Below are 20,012 nucleotides of genomic sequence, written 5' to 3' on the forward strand. Positions count from 1 at the left end.
TATTAAGTTAATTCTTTATTACTAGCATTCCAAAATGTTTAAATTACTATTTCGATATTTCTAAAAGTTTGAAAAATATAAAATAAATATAATTATTTATTTTAAATTATTTAATCATCTATCCTAATTTTTTATTTTTGAAAAAAAATTTGGCCTTGCACGATAATATAAAGCAACTGTTTCTATTATGTTTATTGCTATTTTATTCTCCAATTTTGATGGTATTTGTTATGCATATGATTTAATTAACTTGTGCATTGTCCGACCATAATACTAAATTACTAGTACAGTAAATGGTACTTTTGTCACTGGGTGTTTGGCTATGGCATTGATATTGCAAATGTTTTTATTATTGAGGATAATTCCATGGAATCAATATTCCTTTCTTTTAAAAAATATGATGCTCCACATTTGTTTGGTTCTACAGAATTAGCAAGTTGTGCTTTGTCATAGTCCTGAGATGGCCTAATTCTCATTACCAATTATGCTCCAACACAATTTCAAAAAAAATGGAAGACCAGTGTTGTATCCAATTTTTTTGATAGTTATACAACAATTATTTTTTTCATTGAGTTTCCTGCTTTTGTTAGTCTAATTCTTAGGCGCTCATTGTTTTACAAATCAAATGAAAATTGTACTAGTGTGTCATGATCTGAGGAACAATAACCACATATGCTGAATGTTGTACCCCAAAAGGATTAGTCAAGTCATGAATAAGGCTTCTTGTAATTGCTTATATAACTTGGATTGACCTAGTACACGCAATCCATTACCAATTTTCTGGGTATCAAGAGTTTCATGTCAGCTTAGTTTTTCATATTTTTAGTTTGGTGTACATTCTCATCTGCCGAATGCATTCTTGAGTTCTTAGCATGGATTTATTGATTTCTACCTTTTGGGATCTTTTAAACACAAGCATTTGACTGTTTGTGTTGTGTATTTATTTGTATCTTGTGATAAATTGTTTGCTATCATTTTTATTGTGTTATATATGTGGGAACAGCACTAGGTAATGACTATACACACAGCTCAAGAGAGCATTTTATAATTTTGAGTATTTTTCTTATTATGGATTTTGTTGCTCTTTTTATTTTTTTTTATATTTTTTTTAAATCTAGGGAAATCAGGAATCCATGGATTTGGCATCTTTGCAAAGCATCCACATAGAGCAGGAGATATGGTATAGTAATTTGCTTAGATTATAATGATGATCCATTTTAAAAGCAAGAAGCATTTGAAGTAAAGGATACAATTTACTGTCTGTAGGTGATTGAATACTCTGGTGAACTTGTTAGACCTCCTATAGCTGACAGGAGAGAACGCTTTATATACAATTCCTTGGTGGTAAGTGTTTTTTTGATATAATAATTGGTCTGATTATTGATGTGTGCGCATTATTGTTTCCCTACTGAGTTAATTGAGTATGAGAGGATTAAGCCCTTACTATTTTAATCCTAGAAGTCCCCTTACAATTTTACACCTTAGTTTTAGATACCATATTGTTATCTTAGCTTGCCAGTATTATGAAGGTTTGCTGAATTGGAAACTGGATAATTCTTTAATTTTGATTATGCTACTATAGTTTAATTACTTCTACTAGTGGTATAGTATTGGTTTTCCAGTAGTATATGCTTTTATTAATATAATATATATTTTTTACTTTGAATAAGTTGTCCTTTCTGTTATACATGAAGAAAGCATCAAGTTCCACTGCGATGAAGTATTTGACTTGGAGTTAATGAGTGGTGGTGCTTAACATAACTAAGCTTGTTGATGAGAAAATGCAACGCACTCCCTTGCATGTCTTTATACTTGATGCTCCATATGTTGGGGTGCTCATTAGGTGTTCTGTTAGTTACAAATTCTGAGGGCATATGGAGCAAACAATTACTTTTATGAAGGAAACCAATTCACTTATGAAAATTTTGAGAGTTGGGACCATCTAAGTTCATGGGTGGTTAATTTTCTAAATTGCATGTTTAAGGGCACCAAGATTCCCATGGAAAAGTCTCTGAAATGTCAAGGTTCTTACTAAAGTAGCTTTTTTTCACTCAGACAGCAGCTAGGGGAAAAATTCTTACTTTGGATAATTCTTGGAGGCATCATATATGTATTGCTGAGTGGTGTTGCATGTGTAAGACCATTTGCTTCTTCATTGTGCTTATGTGCACAATCTTTGGTCTTTGGTGCTTTCCATGTTTGGTATACAGTGGGTTTTGCCTAGGAGAGTAGTGGATTTGCTGGCTTTTGATTCTATTCTTACAATATCTCTTAGGTTAAAGAATTTCTGTAATTGTCTATGTAGGGAAAGAGAATCAATAAGGTCCTTGTATATTATATTATTGTAAAATCTCAGAAGTTCTTTATGTTAGTTAGCTTAGATAAAGGGAGGATGACTTTTTATGCATTTGGATGGAGGGAGAAGAGAGGCAAGGAGGGGTAAGAGGTGGGGCTCCTGTTCGCTTTGTTTGGATCTCAATTTTCAGCAGGGGGAGAAGATGTGAGGGGAGTTGGAGAGGTTCTGCCTTAAAAATCATTTTTAATGTGTTTTTGTCAATTAATTAACAAAAATCATTTGTCAATTACCTCAAATTGAAGGAGCTTGAGGGGAAAGGATACCAAATTAATGTGTTTTTCTTTAACAACCTTTATACTGCTAATAATTTATTAGAATTTGAATAACTTTCCCACAAAAATATGTCACTAATCCCTTTTTATCGATAATTGACAAGATACCTTATCCTTTGGACTTTTCAACTAAGCATGGAAGTGACATGTTCTCTGCTCTCCTCCTACGTTTGATTAACTTTCTAACAAAAAAAGGATAGCTCTCTCCTTTACTCTCTTCTCCCTGTAAACTCCACAACATGATGTTTGGTTGCTAACTATTGCTATGTAGAGTTGACCTTGTTAGTGCTCGCTCTCTCTCCTGTATTTCCCTTTAGTCCTGTTTGATATATACTTTCATCTAGATTTAGTCTTTCCTATGCAATAAGGAATATATGGACTTTTGAATGGCTTGAACTTGCATTGATGTCAATCAAAGCTTTATTCCTAAGAATTTTGTATGCTTGGGTGTCTGCCTTAGAGATAAGGTTCATTCCACTTCTTTTGTATAATTTATGATCTTGTAAACTTTAGATTGTAATTCTCCTCATTATTTGGTTATATAAAAAATATTAAATACGTTGGCACATATTATATCATTACACTCAAGGATGTGGCGGAGTTATAATTGGTTTAGTTGCACCATACATCACATTGTGCGTTAATTTCCATTAGGTTTTTTGGTGCTCTTTTTAGTGAAAAGTGTTAATGATATATATATATATATATATATATATATATATATATATATATATATATATATATATTTGAACACCACAATTAGGCTTACCTCTCCTGGTTAGTTTTGGGCTTTTGGCATTCTGACCCTGGGGTACCTGATAGGTGTGATTGTGTTTCCACTTGACTTTCGTTTTTGTTCATAATATAGTTTTTATATATTTAGTTTTAGTAACTATTGCATGTCTAGCATATGAAATGACAAAGTGCAACTCCAAAAATTTGTTGAGGACCTTTCCTCATGCAGGGTGCTGGGACTTACATGTTTCGGATAGATGATGAACGAGTCATTGATGCGACAAGGGCCGGAAGCATTGCTCATCTGATTAACCACTCTTGTGAAGTGCGTACTATCTGCTACTGCCTTTTATTTTATTTTATTTTTCTTTTTTAAAATGCAATTTGTTTCTCATATGAAGTATTCTTCATTTAGAGTAGCCTTTATATATGTGATAATCCTGTGTAAAGATTCACATGGTACCAATCATATTAATGAATTAGATGCTTAGTTGTATGTGACTAATACTAAAATGCTGAAGGTTAGGACAGTATCTAAATCTCTACTCCCAGCACTACTGTTCTCTCTTGTAACGAACTCTGTGGGAGAGTTATGCTGGCAAGTATATTTTAATATCAGTAATAACATAACAATAGCTTTGGTATTTTTGTCTAGCCATTCACATTTTTCATATGCTCTAACATTGCATGTATACTGAGTTTATAGTAATGCCACATCAGCTTTGGGATTTTTTTTTTGTTTCTTTTGGTTCGAGGGTCTGGATTTTATATTGTTGTTGATTGCTTACTTATTTTAATTTTTCTTGTGTGCAGCCAAATTGCTATTCAAGAGTTATAAGTGTTAATGGTGATGAGCATATAATCATATTTGCAAAGAGAGACATTAAAAGATGGGAGGAACTCACATATGATTACAGGTTTTTTTCATGTCCAAATGTATGCATTTCTCTTTCAAATTTCCTTTAGGTGCTGACTTTCTATATTTATATTGCAGATTTTTTTCAATTGATGAACAACTAGCATGTTATTGTGGCTTTCCAAGATGCCGGGGTGTAGTTAATGACATTGAATCGGAAGAGCGAGCAGCAAAGCTATATGCACCTCGCAGTGAACTAATAGATTGGAGAGGAGAATGAGAGAGGTAAGCAACTGATTAGAAGATCTTTTTGGCCTCTCATGTCTTGTTGTTTATAGAACATCCTATCCCTTTGCTTGATTGAAGTTGGGTATTAATGTCATGAAATAGGTTGAGACCTTGTTTTTTTTTGATAAGTAATAAAAATATATTGAAAGAAGGGGATGTCACCTGAGTATACAGGAAGTATACATCAAGGACAAAAACAAATCAAGTGCATAAAGTACAAAAGTCCATGAAACCATGGATAGAAGAAAAGAACGAAAGCCAAACACTGTAACCCAATCCAGAAGAGACTTAAGGAAGAAGAGTTTAAGATCTGAAACAGATCTCTCTAAATCCTCAAAATGCCGGTTATTCCTCTCCCTCCAAATGCTCCACATCACAATGTGGCACAGCCATCCAAATAGCAGAGTTCTGATGCCTCCCCAACTTTCCTTGCCAACAAGCCAACAGCTCCACCACTGTTTTTGGCATAACTCAATGAATGCCAAACATAGAAAACATCATAGACCATAAATCAAAAGCAATAGAGCAATGGATGAGGAGGTGGTCAACTGATTCCTCATTTCTTTTACACATACAACACCAATCCAAAATCAAAATCTGCTGCTTCCTAAGATTATCAGTAGTCAAGATATTCCCCAAGGCTGCAGCCTACACAAAAAAAGCAACTCTAGAGGGGACCTTAGACTTCCAAATAGTCTTCCAAGGGAAGGACTGATCGGAACTTCTAGTCAGCACCTGGTAGTAAGTAGGTTGAGACCTTGTAGATACTGTCCTGCTTTGTCAGAATAAATTAATTCAGCATCTAGATATTGAACTGATTACCAGAACATTTGGGAGGGGTAGTAAATACTTAGAATTAATCAAGAGTTTTAAATGCAATGACTAGTGGAAATAATTATAGCAATCTGGTTTTGCTAAACTCCAGATTTTGAGGAGTGATTAGAAGACGACGAGAACTTTGCGAAGGATGACAGTTAAGAATTATTACAAAAGGAGTTTGGAGAAAGATTGGAAAGAAGATTGACATGGGGAGTTGTGGGAAATGATCAATCAGTGACACTAGCAAGCAGCTCATCTTCAATTAGTATAAACTTCAACTTTGAAAAGAATTAGGCCTTACATCTTTGTATTACAAAGCTTGCTTGATAGAAGCAATGATCTATATGCTACTTGTAATTTAGTCACTTATAGGCTGCTTGATGTTTCTTCACATTGAAGTCCTTCATTGCTGATGATTTTTAATATGCTAAACCGTGTAAACCAGCAAGCGGAGTTACAAATATCTTGTTAAAGATGGTTGCACTTATTTGTTCCCCTGTATGACTGGCCATTTGCACCCTTAAGGAATCCATAGCTAGGCTTCCCTAGTTACATCCAAACTTTATGTTTGCAATGGCTCTAAAATGGGAATAGTTTATCCAGCCATGTGACTGCTTTGTCAGTTTATCTCCTTTCATCTCTTTTGTCTCTATGATCATCCAAACATGGCAAAGAACTATTACGTACTTTCTATTCTTCTCCCACCATTTTTCTATACATTCTTCTCCTTTCTCCTGATATTCTTCAGTTTTGTACTTTCATTCTTGTTTAGTTTCTTTTTCTTTGTTTCCATTTAGCACACTGCCTGTGTGCCTTGCTTCTTTCTCTCTCTCTTTTTTTTCCCCCCCCCTTGTTGTATCGATTTTCGATGAAGTTTATTATTTATCAAAAAAAAAAAAAAAATCTAAAAGATAAATTTTATAATATCACATTTGAAATCATTTCATATAATTTTCATTGGAATCAGTTCGTTTCACGTGGTATCATCTTTAGAGGTTTATGTTGCTCTTTAATCTTATAAGTTTTAGTTTCCTCGCAAAATAGCAATCAAGCCTTAGTCCCAAAATTTAGGGGGTCAGCTATCCTCAACAAAAGGTATTCAATGCGCCAATTGGAGCATGGTAAAAAATGGAGAAAGTGATTGTTCAAAACAACCAAATATAAATGTTCATGTCATGGTATAATCCGAAATCTTTAAACTCAGTAAGCGTTTGGAGAGTTAAAGAATGAATGCTGAGTTTCTCTAGTTTAGACGTTTTTCTCTGTTTTGGAACACATGAATTTTTCAGATTGTGTTAAAACTTCCCAGAAGTGCATTAAAGCAACATTTATTATTTAAACTGATATTAGAGTGCTATCTTAATTGATGCCTTTTTAGGTTACGGAGTGCTGATTATTGTGAGCTTGACATAACCTATTTTATTGATAAAGTTGATTACCTATAAAAAATTAATACCTTTTTAGAGAAGCATGATTCTGTCTGTACCCAATTTTTATAGTCTAGTGACATAAATTGGATGCTTAATGGATGTGAAAACTTTTGTATCATGCAACATTGCCTTGTGCTAACATATGATTGCACAAACAGTGTTTCCATTTCTTCATATAAGCAGTTGAAAAATGTGGAATTATTATAGAGTTGAACTTAAAAAAATGAAGAGCACTTAGTTGAATAAATGCTGAGTTGAAGAATTTTTTATTTTTTGGGAACTACAGAAAATTTCAAGAAGTCAAAAGTATGTTAACTGGAGAGCCATTGAAATGTAAAAGAATGTTCGTCTTGAAGTTAAACTTCTCAAACAGATGTATATTCTTTTGGTTTGCCAGTGGTTAAATTTTCCTGGTGAACCTCCGCATGTTTCTTCATCTGTGCTACCACCAGAAACATTGCTCATCTTGTTCTGGCTTAACATATTAATTCATATCGTTTTTCTTTTGTGTATTTAGAGTTGGCTACCAGCCTACCACTTCTTCCCAATGCGTCTACTTGTGGTTCTTCTAACTCGATGTTTTCCTTCTTGGCCGATATCTCACAACTGCTTTGTTTTCTTTGTCAATATACTGCTTGTGTTGAGAGCTCTCTTTGTTCTCTTTGTGCTGATTCTTCTTCCATTTTCCTTTTGCAGAATTCTCATTGTTAAAATATGCTCATCTAAGATCCTTCTGAAGACAGATTGCTTCCTTCCAACAATCTGCTCATCATCTGTTATTCTTATCAAGGCAGATAGGGTTGTAGAGCTCTGGTTTTCCTCCTGTCACCTATTTGTCCACAACCAAATGAAAGCTTTTTTCACTAAAGCTGATTCCTCTTTTTGGTCTGAACAAACTAACTTGAGAATGGTGTCAAACAGTTTTAACAAAACTTTAATTTCGAACATTGAAAAAAGGTACTTTGGTCTCTATCTTAACGTCCACCTATTTGCCTTGATTTTTTCACTTGCCATTAGTTAGGCACACAAAAATGTTTATGTAATGGCGTTAACCTTTTGTAAAAATACGATTAAAAATGATGTATAGTATTTATCAATGATTTAAACTTTCAATGACCTATTGTCTCTTTCAAATTTTTTTTTTTCAGTTTTTATTATTAATCTTAATTCATTGCATACTTGGGATGGGATACCCCACACTGGGGCCTAGGAAAGTTGATTTCCTATCTCCCCCAAATCAACTTTCCTTGGCACCAATGTAGATCAGTCAAAGCCTCATGCAATTAAATTATTAATTCCTTTAATTAAATTGTAGCATTTGCATTATGAACCCAAATTAATTTCTCTTGTCATAATTAAATAGAGTAACATTTTGAATCTGGAGATCAATTATGGCACGTATTCTAACAAAAATGATTGCGTTCATATTTGTGTAAATACATGATTTGTACATTAATAAAAAAAAAAGATGATGTACATCAAGTCTCGTATTTGTACATTAATAACAAAAATGATTGCGTTCATATTTATCACTTTTTTTGCTTTCTTACTGTTCATCATCATGAACATTTTGTACTATTCATTTTTTTTTCCCATTAATATTAGTTCTTTGATTACCTATAAAAAATAAACAATCCCTAAAGACCTATTATCAACTTTGCCTGTAATAGTGGGTAATCTCAATAGGTAAAATCCTTTAGCCTCAAATAAGAGACTTGAGTTTGAATAACACTTACATAAAAAATCAATTGGTGTCTTGGCTTGATGATAAAGAGTAGTTGTCATGGAGTGGACACTAGACCCTGCTTCATTTATAGATGTTAACAACAGTTTCTTCTACTCTTCTGTGTTCCTCTGCATCTAATAGTGTTGGGATTTTGAATTTTGGTAGAATGCATCCTTTTATAGATGTAGTGTTTTGTTTTATGCTTTAACAGACATAAAAAGGTAATTACACTTATAAAAAAAAACATAAAAAAGTAATTATGATTGGAATTTGATAAAAAAGTAATTATGATTGGAAAATGATTTTTTCTTCCTGCTAAAAGATTGGAATTGAATTTTTCTGACCACATGAGAAGTACTTTTTTTTTTTCTTTTAATTATTTTCATCTCCCATAGTCACAGCTGCAGGCAAAACCACCATTGTTGAAAACTGCCACCTCAATTCGAAATTATCACTTTTGAGCTTCAAAACCCAAACAATTGATGTTCATGAAAATCCAAAAAACCATTGTCATCAATCCTTCCAACCTCTACTCAATTCATTACAATCTGCTACACCAAAGTAGCTTAATCACTACCATGCACAGCTAATCAAAACCAATCACTGTAACGACATCAATCCAAAATCATCAAAATCCCATCCAAATTGTAACTCTCAATACATCACCATCCACCTCCAGTTTTCTGTTGTGAAAATCTGAAATCAACCTATCCTCCCACTACCAAATCTGTGACATCAACAGCTTCAAACCATTAACGGTAGCTCAACCCACAAGGGTTGCCAATTGCCATGAACCAATAGTTAGCAATCCCCTTGTGCACCACCACCTCCCCCACGACACAAAATCGCCACTTTGAAGCGATGGTGCCTATAAAGAATTGTTAGGGGGAGAGAAAAATTAGATCAAGAGGGAGGAGCAAAAGAAAAGAAATAGAGAAAAAGAGGAAAGATCTCATTGATAAGACCTTTTCTTGTTGTGCGTGTTAGGTTCTTCAATGAGAAATGTTAGAGGAGGTGGAAGTTGGAATGTCAGATTTCAGACTTTAATGAATGGGAGTTGGTGTTGGTGAACTCCTTCCTAAATCTTCTTCACTCAAATATCCCTAGGAGAAAGGGTTGTGATAGAATGAGTTGGAGCTTGAGAGGGAGTGGTGCCTTTGATGTTTGTTCTTCATAGTGCCTTATGGGGCACATCTGCAGTTTCATTCCCATGGAAGAGTATTGGTGTGTTAAGGCTCATTGGAGGGTCTCCTTTTTTGTATGGAAACCATCTTTTGGGGGAAAGATCCTTACATGCGACAATCTCATTAAGAGAGACTACATGTTATTTGGATGGTGTTGTATGTGTTGGTGCAGTGGGGAGATGGTGGATCGTTTATTGTTCCATTGCACTGTTGCTTGGGTTTTGGAGTTTTGTTCGTAGCTCTTTTTGGATTCACTGGATGTCACTGAAAAAGGCCATTGGTCTTTTATTTGGCTGGAGGAATTGGGATTGGTAAACATTCCTTGGATATTTGAAAATTAGTCACTTTATATTGCTGTTGACATTGTGCAGGAAACAATATTGTCACACTTTTGAGGATATTGAAAGTACGGGGACTCAATTGCTAATATTGATTATTAGATCTTTGTTTAATTGATCTCATGTGTGGGGTTTGAGCAATATTAATTCCATCCCTGAATTTATAGTCACTGCACTTCTGTACATAATTCATTTTCTTTGGACTTTAGGGCATTTTGTGTTCATTATTATCTACATGAGGTAGTATTTTTTCAATAAAATATTATTACTTACAAGTAAAAGTATAAAGTAGAGTTAGCAAACATGCCAACAAAAATGAAAAATGCATCTGGCTTGTTTTGACTTGTAAAGGATTGCCATTGGTTATCTTGCTTGCAGCTGATTGCTTTCATGGGTGGGTTTATTAGGTTATCACTATATGGTTTACATATATTTTGAATGGAGTTTAAATTCAAAAATATAGAACTGTGAAATCATCTAAAAAGTGAGTATCCAGTAGAGTTTTATTACATATTGTTTATAACCTCAGTTGTTTATCTATGTATTTCTACTAGAACTTGTCACGTGTTTGTATTTAGTGAAGTTCTTAAAATGATCTTTGTAATTTTATAGTGTCTTTAGCATATTGCGATTTGCGTGCCATGAGGCTTGGACATAATATTTTGGCCTGCTATATTGTAACTTTGACTTCTATTTTGGTTTTCAGTGGCCGCGCTAGGAAGTGTTACCTGATAATTGATTTCTCATCTCTTTTTGGTTCCCCCCCTTTAACTTTTGTACGAACTAATAAACCAAGTAAAAGAATGTAAACAAGTGTGCTATCCCAACACGGGAAGTGTAGAAGAGTAACCCAAAATATATATATAAAATAAAAGAAGTTAATATGAACAGTTCTAGAAAAACCAGAGTATTTGAGAAAGCAATCAACCATTGTTGCAATCTAATCGATGAGTGTTTTTAACTTTTATGAAACGAAAGATTTAGATTAAAAAAAAGAAATATCATGATCTTCAAATATGAGTATTTTGTTCTCTTCAAAACACACCACATGTGATCCAAGGGTATAACATTCCAATTCATCACATTTCTACCCCCCAAAATGACCTTTCTAACAAGCTGACAACTCCAGCAGCTATTAAGGCATGACTCACATAGTCCTATAGAGAAACAAATTATCAAAGTTCTATTGCTTTGAGCAGAGGAGAGAGAATGATGAAGTTTAGATGAACTTGCAGTCTTGTTTGCTGCTCTTTTAACTTTGAATATTAAATTTCAAATATGCTGCAATTGTGTAAAGGGAAATCTTTTTGTGGGATACCTAGGGCCTTGATTTGAGGAGAGAGCCATGGTGAAGAATTTTTTGGGGTAGGTTTAACTGTTTTGCTTGCAGAAGGCAGATTGAATAATGGCTAAGGAGACTGTAGGGCAGTATTTTTTTAGTGATCCATCGTGGGTGGGTTTTTTTGGAGTAGCGGATTTGTAAGATCTGTTTGTGGGTGTAGGACAAGTGTGGTAAACAAAGAGGATAATGCTTTTGATGGTTACTTTAGTCTGTGAAGCTTAAAATGTGAAGATGGGTGTGATTGGGATTTTTGAAGTCTCTGTGGTGTGAAGAATGTTAGTGTGCTTAGGGAAAGAGACTGGTTGGAATTAGAGGGGCTCATAATAGGCGGATGACAACTTACAGGAGGGAATTTCAAAGATATTCATGATTTAGACTTATTTTAATCATTGCTTTGTTTTATTTGGCTGTGGCAGTATGTCTTGGGGAAAGGGATTTTCTCCCATTTTAGCCTTTAAGATGACTTAAATATAGTTTGAACTCAATTAAGTTTTCATACTTATTAATTTTGGGTTGGCTATTATCCTTTTCAAAACCGCCTTTTGGTTTCTCTTCATTGCATTCATATGCTTATAGTCTATTGACAATGTGTTTTGGGGAAGCGTTGCCACAATCTTATCATGGCTTTCTTTTCAGTCAATCAACAGTGGGAATCTGAGGATAAGTGGTGGGGGTGAAGATGTTTCTCGTAATTGACTGGCAAATCTACCTACAACCATCCATTGCATTGATTATAATTAGAAGATGGGTGGAAGAAAGATCATATAGATCAAGGAAAAGATGTTACAGTTAAGGCTAGGGGAGGCCATTTTCAGAGATGAATTTAGAGTGAGAAAAAGGAGAAAGAAGTTGATGTATCACGCGTTCAGTTGTGTCATGGAGTGAGGGTGCAAGCTGGATGAGTGACAACTATTGATTCTTCAAGAGGAACTAGTGACAAGATGAGTGACAAGATGCAATTGTCGGTTAGAAAATGATGAGAACCAAATAGAATCATGTTGGTCCAATGCATGTTGACTGGAAGAGAATGTGTTAGAGTTGAGTGCGTATTTTTTAGTATTAGATGTGTGATTTGTGATACGTGTCAAATCAAGGAGTAGAAAGATAGTCTCATATGCTTGTGTCGCTGATGTTTATTTGTATGAATTGTGGTATCAGTGTGTTGTCTGATTCATAAACCGGTGGATTTATTTTGGGCATGCGTAGTTTTATGATATTGGAATCAAGTTGGTTTATTTTGGGTATTTGTAGTTTTATGATATTGGATATTGAGGCCAACAATTAAAAAAAAAAAAATTTTTAATTTGTTTCTTGGGAGAATAGGCTACTAATTATGGACATGGAGAGATGATAGGGCATAGTGATGAATGTGATGATCGAATTGGGACTAAGATTTTGTTGTTGTCGTAATATATTGTTTGAGTGTAACCAATTTGAATGCATTTATCTAATATAATATGGTATATAAAAGTGGATGCTGAGAGAACGTACAATTTAAGAAATATATGAGTGCATTACGTTACACCTAGTGGCATAGCTAACTTCTTACAAAATCTAGTTGTTTAATTAAATCTCAACCAACAACAACAACAACAAAGCCTAATCCCAAATATTTTGGGGTGACTATGGATTCTCAACAAGATTTATAGTTTGTTACATGTATTGTTTTCCTTAATTCTATTTTATCCATGATCGTTACTTCCTTAATTGAGATGTCTTTCAAACTACTAATAATGTTATTTTTGGTCTTCTTCAGCCTTTTTTTGTTCCCTTAACTTGAGTCATCTCACTTTTTTCTTATCGCAGAATTAATTGTTCTCTTTTGTATGTGACCAAATAATCTCAAGCCACCTTCCTTCATCTTTTCATCAATAGGACCACCCTTATATTTAAGTGGATTTTTTTTTTTTTTTTTTCATTTCAAATCCTATCTTTTTGTGTATTTCCACTTATTCATCTTAACATTCTCATTTTAGCTACACTCATTTTATGAACATTTCTTTTTTAATAGCTTAACATTTAGTACCTTAAAGCATAGATGGTCTTATAGTAATCTTTTAAAAATTTCTCTTTTAACTTAAGAGGTATTTTATGATAACACAATATTTCCGACCATAGAGTCTTACAACCCAATCTCTATTTCTACTTTTACTAAATTTACATTCCATCTACTTTGTTTCAGTTTTACTTAATTGAAAGTTTTTAGATTCTAGAGCAGTCTTGCCAAATTTCCAATTTGCCCTTAGCTACACTTATAGTTTCATCCGTTAAAACTATATCATCTACAAAAAGCATAGCCCTTGAAACTTTCTCTTGAATGGATTTAGTGCGCTCATCCATCACTAGTGCAAAGAGAATGAACTTAATACTAATCCTTGATGCCTACCTATAGTGATAGGAAAACTCACTTGAGATGCCTCCATTTGCTCTCACACTAGTTACAGCTTCATCATACATACCCTTAATCAACTTAATATACTATATAGGGACTCCTTTAAGGACCCTATCGTATGTTTTCTTGAGATTGATAAAAACCGCATGAAGATCTTTACTGAATACTATATTTTTCCATTAGATGTCGAATTAAGAAAATAACTTCCATGGTGAATTGTCCTGGCATAAAACCAAATAGGTTCTCCGATATTGTTGTTCATGTCTTAAGCTGTGTTCAATTTCTCTCTCCCAAAGTTACATAATAACTATTAAGTTTAATCCAACAGTAATTTGATAGTTTTGAATATCCACTTTGTTCTTGTAAATAGGTATTAAAACTTTTCCAGGGACATGCTCCTAGCTTTGTTTGTTGGAACCTTGTTTGATTGGTCATGGTCGTGGGGTTTAGCGTCTAGGGAATCCATTCCGTTTTTTTTTTTATTCCCTTCTTTCTTGTACATAATTTTCTGTTTTCTTTTTGCTGCTTGTAAATATTTCCTTTGCCTACTTCATTTCTTTGATGGAGTAGTTTTTTCTTACAGTTTCTATCCTCCATTGTGTTGTACAAATTGCTCTAATATTTCACATCATTTTCATTAAAAAGTTTATCAAAATAATTTCCATTTCTCTTTAAATTTGCTTTTCTTTTACCAACACTTTTGGATCTTTATCTTTAATGCAGTAGACGCCATTCAAGTCTCTTGTTCTCATTTCCGTTTTATTAGTAAGTGTAAAATATTATGTTTTCCCTCCTTTGTTCCCAACAGCTATATAATTTATCATTAGCCTTACATTTAGCCTCTTGGACAACCTTTTTATTCTCCTCTCTTTGCCACTTTATAATTTTCATAATCAGCATTGTCTCTACATCCAGGTAGGTTTTTATTGCTTTCTCTTTAATCTATCTGGCTGGTGGGGTCCAAAGGGCCCTACCTTGGTGAGGTTCCACGACGTTAGGAAAAAAAAAAAACTCTCTTTAATCTATTTGTTGCTTGAACCTCCGTATTCCACCACCAAATCTCCTTAGTCAGCTGCCTACATCCTTTAGATTCTCCAAGTACGTCTTCATCTGCATTCTACTTGCCTTCTTTGATTATTTTATTTTTAAAACATGTTTCTCTCCTTTCAAACCCCACCACCTAATCTTTGGTTTTTTTTTTGTCTAACACTTTTTTTAATTTAATTTTAAACCTCTAGTACAAATATCTAATACCACCACCCTATTTTGAGTGGTTACACTCTTTTCTGGTATCACCATACAATCTTTATGACATATACTATCTACTTTTCGAGTGAGGTTGAAATATATTTCACTAACTTTTGTCCCGCTTTAAAGGTAATTAAGTGTGATTTTCTCTTTTTGAACCAAGTATTCATTAATATCAAATCATATCCTATTGCAAAGTCTAGGATAACATCTCTTGGATCTTGGTTCAATCCTTACTCCATAATCCATATCCCGTGTCCATGAACTCTTTCAAAACCCCATATTTTCAAACACGACCATTTAGGCCTCCTCCAACAAAAATCTTTTTCCAATTTAGTAACCCTAGGATCAATTCATCCATGTCCCCTCAAAATTTTTTGGGTAATGGATTCTTCCTATCTTATTTTAGGAGCGTACGCACCAATTATATTAATTGTTTCCTCTCCCAGGACAAGTTTTATTAAAATAATTTAATCCCCCATCCTCCTAACCTCAACGACTTCTTTTTCAAGACTCTTATTTATGGTTGTCCCTACATCATTTCTATTTTTATTTTTTCCCATATACCATAGTTTTATCCTGTATTAATATGCTTCTCACCTACCCATTTAGTCTCCTGAAGATATATTATGTTTATGCTTCTCCTAATCATTGTATCTACTATCCTGAAGATATATTATGTTTATGCTTCTCCTAATTATTGTATCTACTATTTCCACTAATTTCCCAGTTAAAGACTGTTTTAAGTGCCTATTCAAATCCTATTCTCTTGAACTAACTTCTTTACCTGTACCTGCCCATCAAAGTGTGGGAATTCTTGTCCAATTATAACTATAACCGAGGGCTGATGTAGCCTGTTGCTTGTAGGGAACTCACTAACCCTTGTCCACTTTTCACTGTATTTGGGCCCTATGTAGCACATCACTGGTAGGGGACCTTAGCAATAATTTTTATTGGATCCATTCATAAAAGAGTGACTAAATTTTACACTGGCTGTCAACTTATTGTAACCCTCCTCCTTTACTTGGGCTTGGGACCGGCTATGAGCAAACAAAAAAAGATAAAAAGGATAGAAAAGAAAAGAAAAGAAAAAAATCAATCAAGATTATTGAAACTCTATTATTCTGAGAAGGTATAGGGTGAGTTCTTATTCAAGAAGGTATATCGTGAGTCTTAAGATAAGTTGACTTTATATTCAGTTAATAAACAAGTCTTAAGTCAAATCTTAGTCCTACCACTGAATTCTTCTTAATAAAAATACTTCTCAACAAACAAAAGTCCAAGTGCTGCCACAACTGCCAATAAGGTTGTTGGATGTTCCTTTATTCAAGTTGGACATGAGGGTGGTCTAGGGACCTTGAGATGCCACCAGAATTTCTAGATATTTTAGATGGTTCTTTTATTACTAATTTTTTTATCTTTTGTAAAAGGTCAAAGTCCTGACTCAATTGCCTAATAATGTTGTTGGATGTGGCTTAAATCAAGTTGGACATGAGGGTGGCATAGTATTAACTCTGACTGACTCGGCCGGTCAGACTGATGAATGGGTAACCCAGCACTTAGACTGGTCTGAGTCTTTAATTAGATTGTTTAAGAATATGACCCAATCAAACCCGGTGCATTTTTTATAGCTTGTTTGAACCTGGACAGGTTCTTAAGATCGTCTGTTTTTTTTTTTTTTAAATTTTTATATAGCTTATTTATTTAATTTTTCAATTTTATTTTAATAAATAGTTCTAACATTTAATCTTTTGAAGGTAAAATGCAACATCTTTGATGATTATTATCAATTAGTTGCAAAATGTATCACTTAATATAAAAGCTATTAGGAAGAAAATTATATACTTTCAAAATGACTTGAGTTATTTTCATTTCAATATTTTAGACTTATTTATAGTTTTTTTTTCTAAATGAATTATTTCTACTTATATTTGTGTTGAAAGTTTTAAATATATCTAATTTTTCTTTCATAATTGAAAATTTTTAGACTATATTTTTCCATAATAAGTTAAATACACTGTTCTTTTATGACTTGTATTAATTCTATATATTTATTTGCTATAACTTAAGGATTTCTTAATTATAGAAAACTTTGTAAAAAATATTTTAGCTATTATTTTTATTATCATTATAATTTTTTTTAGCTATTTATGTTTACCTTAAACAATGAGTATTCAATAATTAGTATATTGTGTTAAGCATCATTATATGATTATTATATCTTTTATTGTGAATTATGTATATGTATATATTATTGTATTTTTATTTTTATTTTTTAAAAATTGATCTATGAAGAAGCAACATATCCATAAAATGAGTGTAGCAAAAATGAGAATGTTAAGATGGATAAGTGGGAGTATGCAAAAAGATATGATTTGAAATGAGGAAATCTGCTTAAAGATGGGGGTAGCCCCTATTGATGAAAAGATGAGGGAAAATCGCTTGAGATGGTTTGTTCATGTTTAGAGGATAGCGAGTAATGAATCGGTAAAAAAGAGTGAGTTGATCCAAGTTAAGGGAACAAATAAAAGGTGGAGGAATGCCTAAAATAACATTAGTAGAAGTAAAAAAAAAAGGACATGTCAATTAGGGAAGTATTGAAGAGTTAGATAGAATATAGAATACAATGGAGAAAAAGAATTTATGTGGTTGACCCAATCTACAATCTAATATGTTAAGCATCCAAAGCCAACTCCGAATTTTGGGACTAAGGTTTTAGTGACTGAGGCTTTTAGTGGTGGTGGTTGTATATTTTTGGTAAATTGTTTTTAATTTTTTTTCAAAATTTAATTAAACCTGTTGTTTGATAGGTGATGGTTGACACAGTGACCCGAAGCCTATAATGGGTCAAGTTTTGGTTTGGATTTAATTACTCTGGAGAGTGGTCTTGGGAATTTTTATTTAGGGTCAACTATCGGTGGCTGAACAAACAACAGGTTGGAAGCTTCATCTTTGTGAGTTAATTCGTGAATGCTATCTTGGACCCGGACAGTGAGATGCAGGCAGATATTTTAGATGGATTTTTTTATTACTAATTTTCCGTTGGTACTTAAAGTTATAATGGGTGGTTTTGTAATGTAAAGAATACGTGAGGTCTAGATAACACAGTGTGGTTTGAGTATTATTTAGTGTAAATTTTATGATTATCTAATATCTAATGTCTAATCTAGTTTAATATATAATATATTATATAATAAAAGTATGCTTTTTGAAGCTGTGGTTGTATCAAGTTACTATCTTCTCTCAATGACAAATGGCTATACTCATTTTTTTTATTAAAATAGTTTAGTATATTAATTGTAAACACAGTTTACTTTATGTAAAGCATTATTGCCTAGTTTCAAGAAATACAAAGTTATATTCCACTAAATTTCTATTTCCAAAATTTGTCTAGAAATTTAAAATAAAATTTAAAATGCATTTTAATTATTTTGATCATATATCATAATTTTGTATTAAATTTGTATTTTAATACAGTAAAATGTACACACTACATATTGTCCTTGCACCAAGTGGCACAATATATTATTACAATAGTTGATTTATTAATGTTTCAAGTGCTTCGCTAATTATTAAATAGTTTATATTTGTAAAATTATTAAATAGTTTATATTTGTAAAATATATATGTGTGTGTTTTTTCTTTTAGTTAGAACTTTTGATTAATTTGTTCTTTCGGCGATGTTGTCAGTAGCGGTTTCAGAAATATTTTTGAGTGTGGTGATTAAAAAACTTAAACGGTATAAAATATAATAAAAAGAGAACTTCATATATTGACGACAAAAAAAAAAAAAAAAAACACACACACACACACACACACACACTCACTCACATGCAACATATAAAGTCTTATAATTTCCTTTTACAAATTTTTTTATTTTGAAATCGTTATGTGATAGTCTCATTATCAATGTTACAAGCTACATCTCTTTTAAAATTTTAGTTAAATAAAATTTTTCTTGGACTTTTTTTTTTATGTAAGGACCTAATATATTCTTAAGGGGACTAAAGTTTAAGGACAAAATTTGGCTACAAACTAAGTTGTAGCACAAGGCTACAACTCTCACTAAACAAATTAATATTGCTACATATTTTGTAAATCTAACTGTTGAATTGCATGTTCTTTATGTTTTTAAAACACATGTTAAGTTTCATGTCAATCGAATGTTATTTACTATTCGATCATAAACTTATTTTTTATATATAATTTAAGACTATAAAAATTAGAAATTTAAACATTTGATTGATTACATAGCTATTGATCTTTTGATTTTTTTTGAAATTTTGCAAGTATGAAGAATATAAGAAGAAAATGGAATTAAATGGTGGATTTGTTAAAATTCACAACCAATAAAAAAAATATTGAATAGAGTTGTAGCCTTAACTTACAATCAAGTTTGTTGCCAAATTTTGTCCAAAGTTTAGTATGTTGGGCCTAAAAAAAATTTAGGGTTGTCACAAAGTTTTTTTAAGGATAAAAAAAATCATAAATTTTTAAAATTTATACATAATAATAATAAGTTTTTCCAAGCCAGAGTGGTCAAAGGACCACCCTGCCGGTGCATGTTGTGCACTTGGGGTTTTACTTGTCAGGGGTGGGTTCAAAAGGCCCTTCCTTGAAGAGGTCTTTAACCTCCTCCACGCACACACAACCCCCCCCCCCCTCAAAAAAAAAAAAAAAAGCTTTTCCATCCTTGCAATATTTGATTTTGTTTCCTCCCTCGAAATCACTACCACACATGGTGGAATATGATCATCGCCACCAAAATCACCTCCACATGCCATAGATAATGACCACTGAAAAGTTCTTTGTAGGTCATGATGTAGGATAAAATATGCAATTTATTTTTTGTAATTTATTAATTTTGATAAATTTATGTAATTTTTGGAATTTTAGGTCTAGGGTTAGTATTTTCTGGATTTTAGGCTTGGTGTAACGGTTACTCCACAAGTGTAAGTGCTTGTGGGATGTGGGGGCAAGGCGCGGGTTCAACTTTCCAAGAGGGAGCTTCACATACATACACATA

The 20,012-nt window shown here is 32.9% G+C and overlaps 1 protein-coding gene across 9 annotated transcripts in view; it reads left to right on the forward strand.

The window, feature by feature from the left end:
* LOC142631285 (histone-lysine N-methyltransferase ATX2) overlaps positions 1-20,012 on the forward strand; it is a 45,791-nt gene that overhangs the window by 15,085 nt on the left and 10,694 nt on the right. For 3 of the 9 annotated variants that reach the window (XM_075805419.1, XM_075805421.1, XM_075805422.1), the window contains 6 exons: positions 1,119-1,180; positions 1,267-1,344; positions 3,593-3,688; positions 4,177-4,280; positions 4,358-4,504; positions 7,453-7,872. In XM_075805419.1, the coding sequence (XP_075661534.1) occupies positions 1,119-1,180; positions 1,267-1,344; positions 3,593-3,688; positions 4,177-4,280; positions 4,358-4,499 (482 nt within the window). In that variant the 3' untranslated portion in view covers positions 4,500-4,504; positions 7,453-7,872. Of the gene's footprint in view, positions 1-1,118; positions 1,181-1,266; positions 1,345-3,575; positions 3,689-4,176; positions 4,281-4,357; positions 4,505-7,452; positions 7,873-20,012 lie in introns of those variants that run through there. The other 6 variants (XR_012843563.1, XM_075805420.1, XR_012843565.1 and 3 more) reach the window with 5 other exon arrangements.

The sequence above is a fragment of the Castanea sativa genome, chromosome 4 (assembly GCF_040712315.1).
Source record: "Castanea sativa cultivar Marrone di Chiusa Pesio chromosome 4, ASM4071231v1".
Taxonomy (NCBI): domain Eukaryota; kingdom Viridiplantae; phylum Streptophyta; class Magnoliopsida; order Fagales; family Fagaceae; genus Castanea; species Castanea sativa.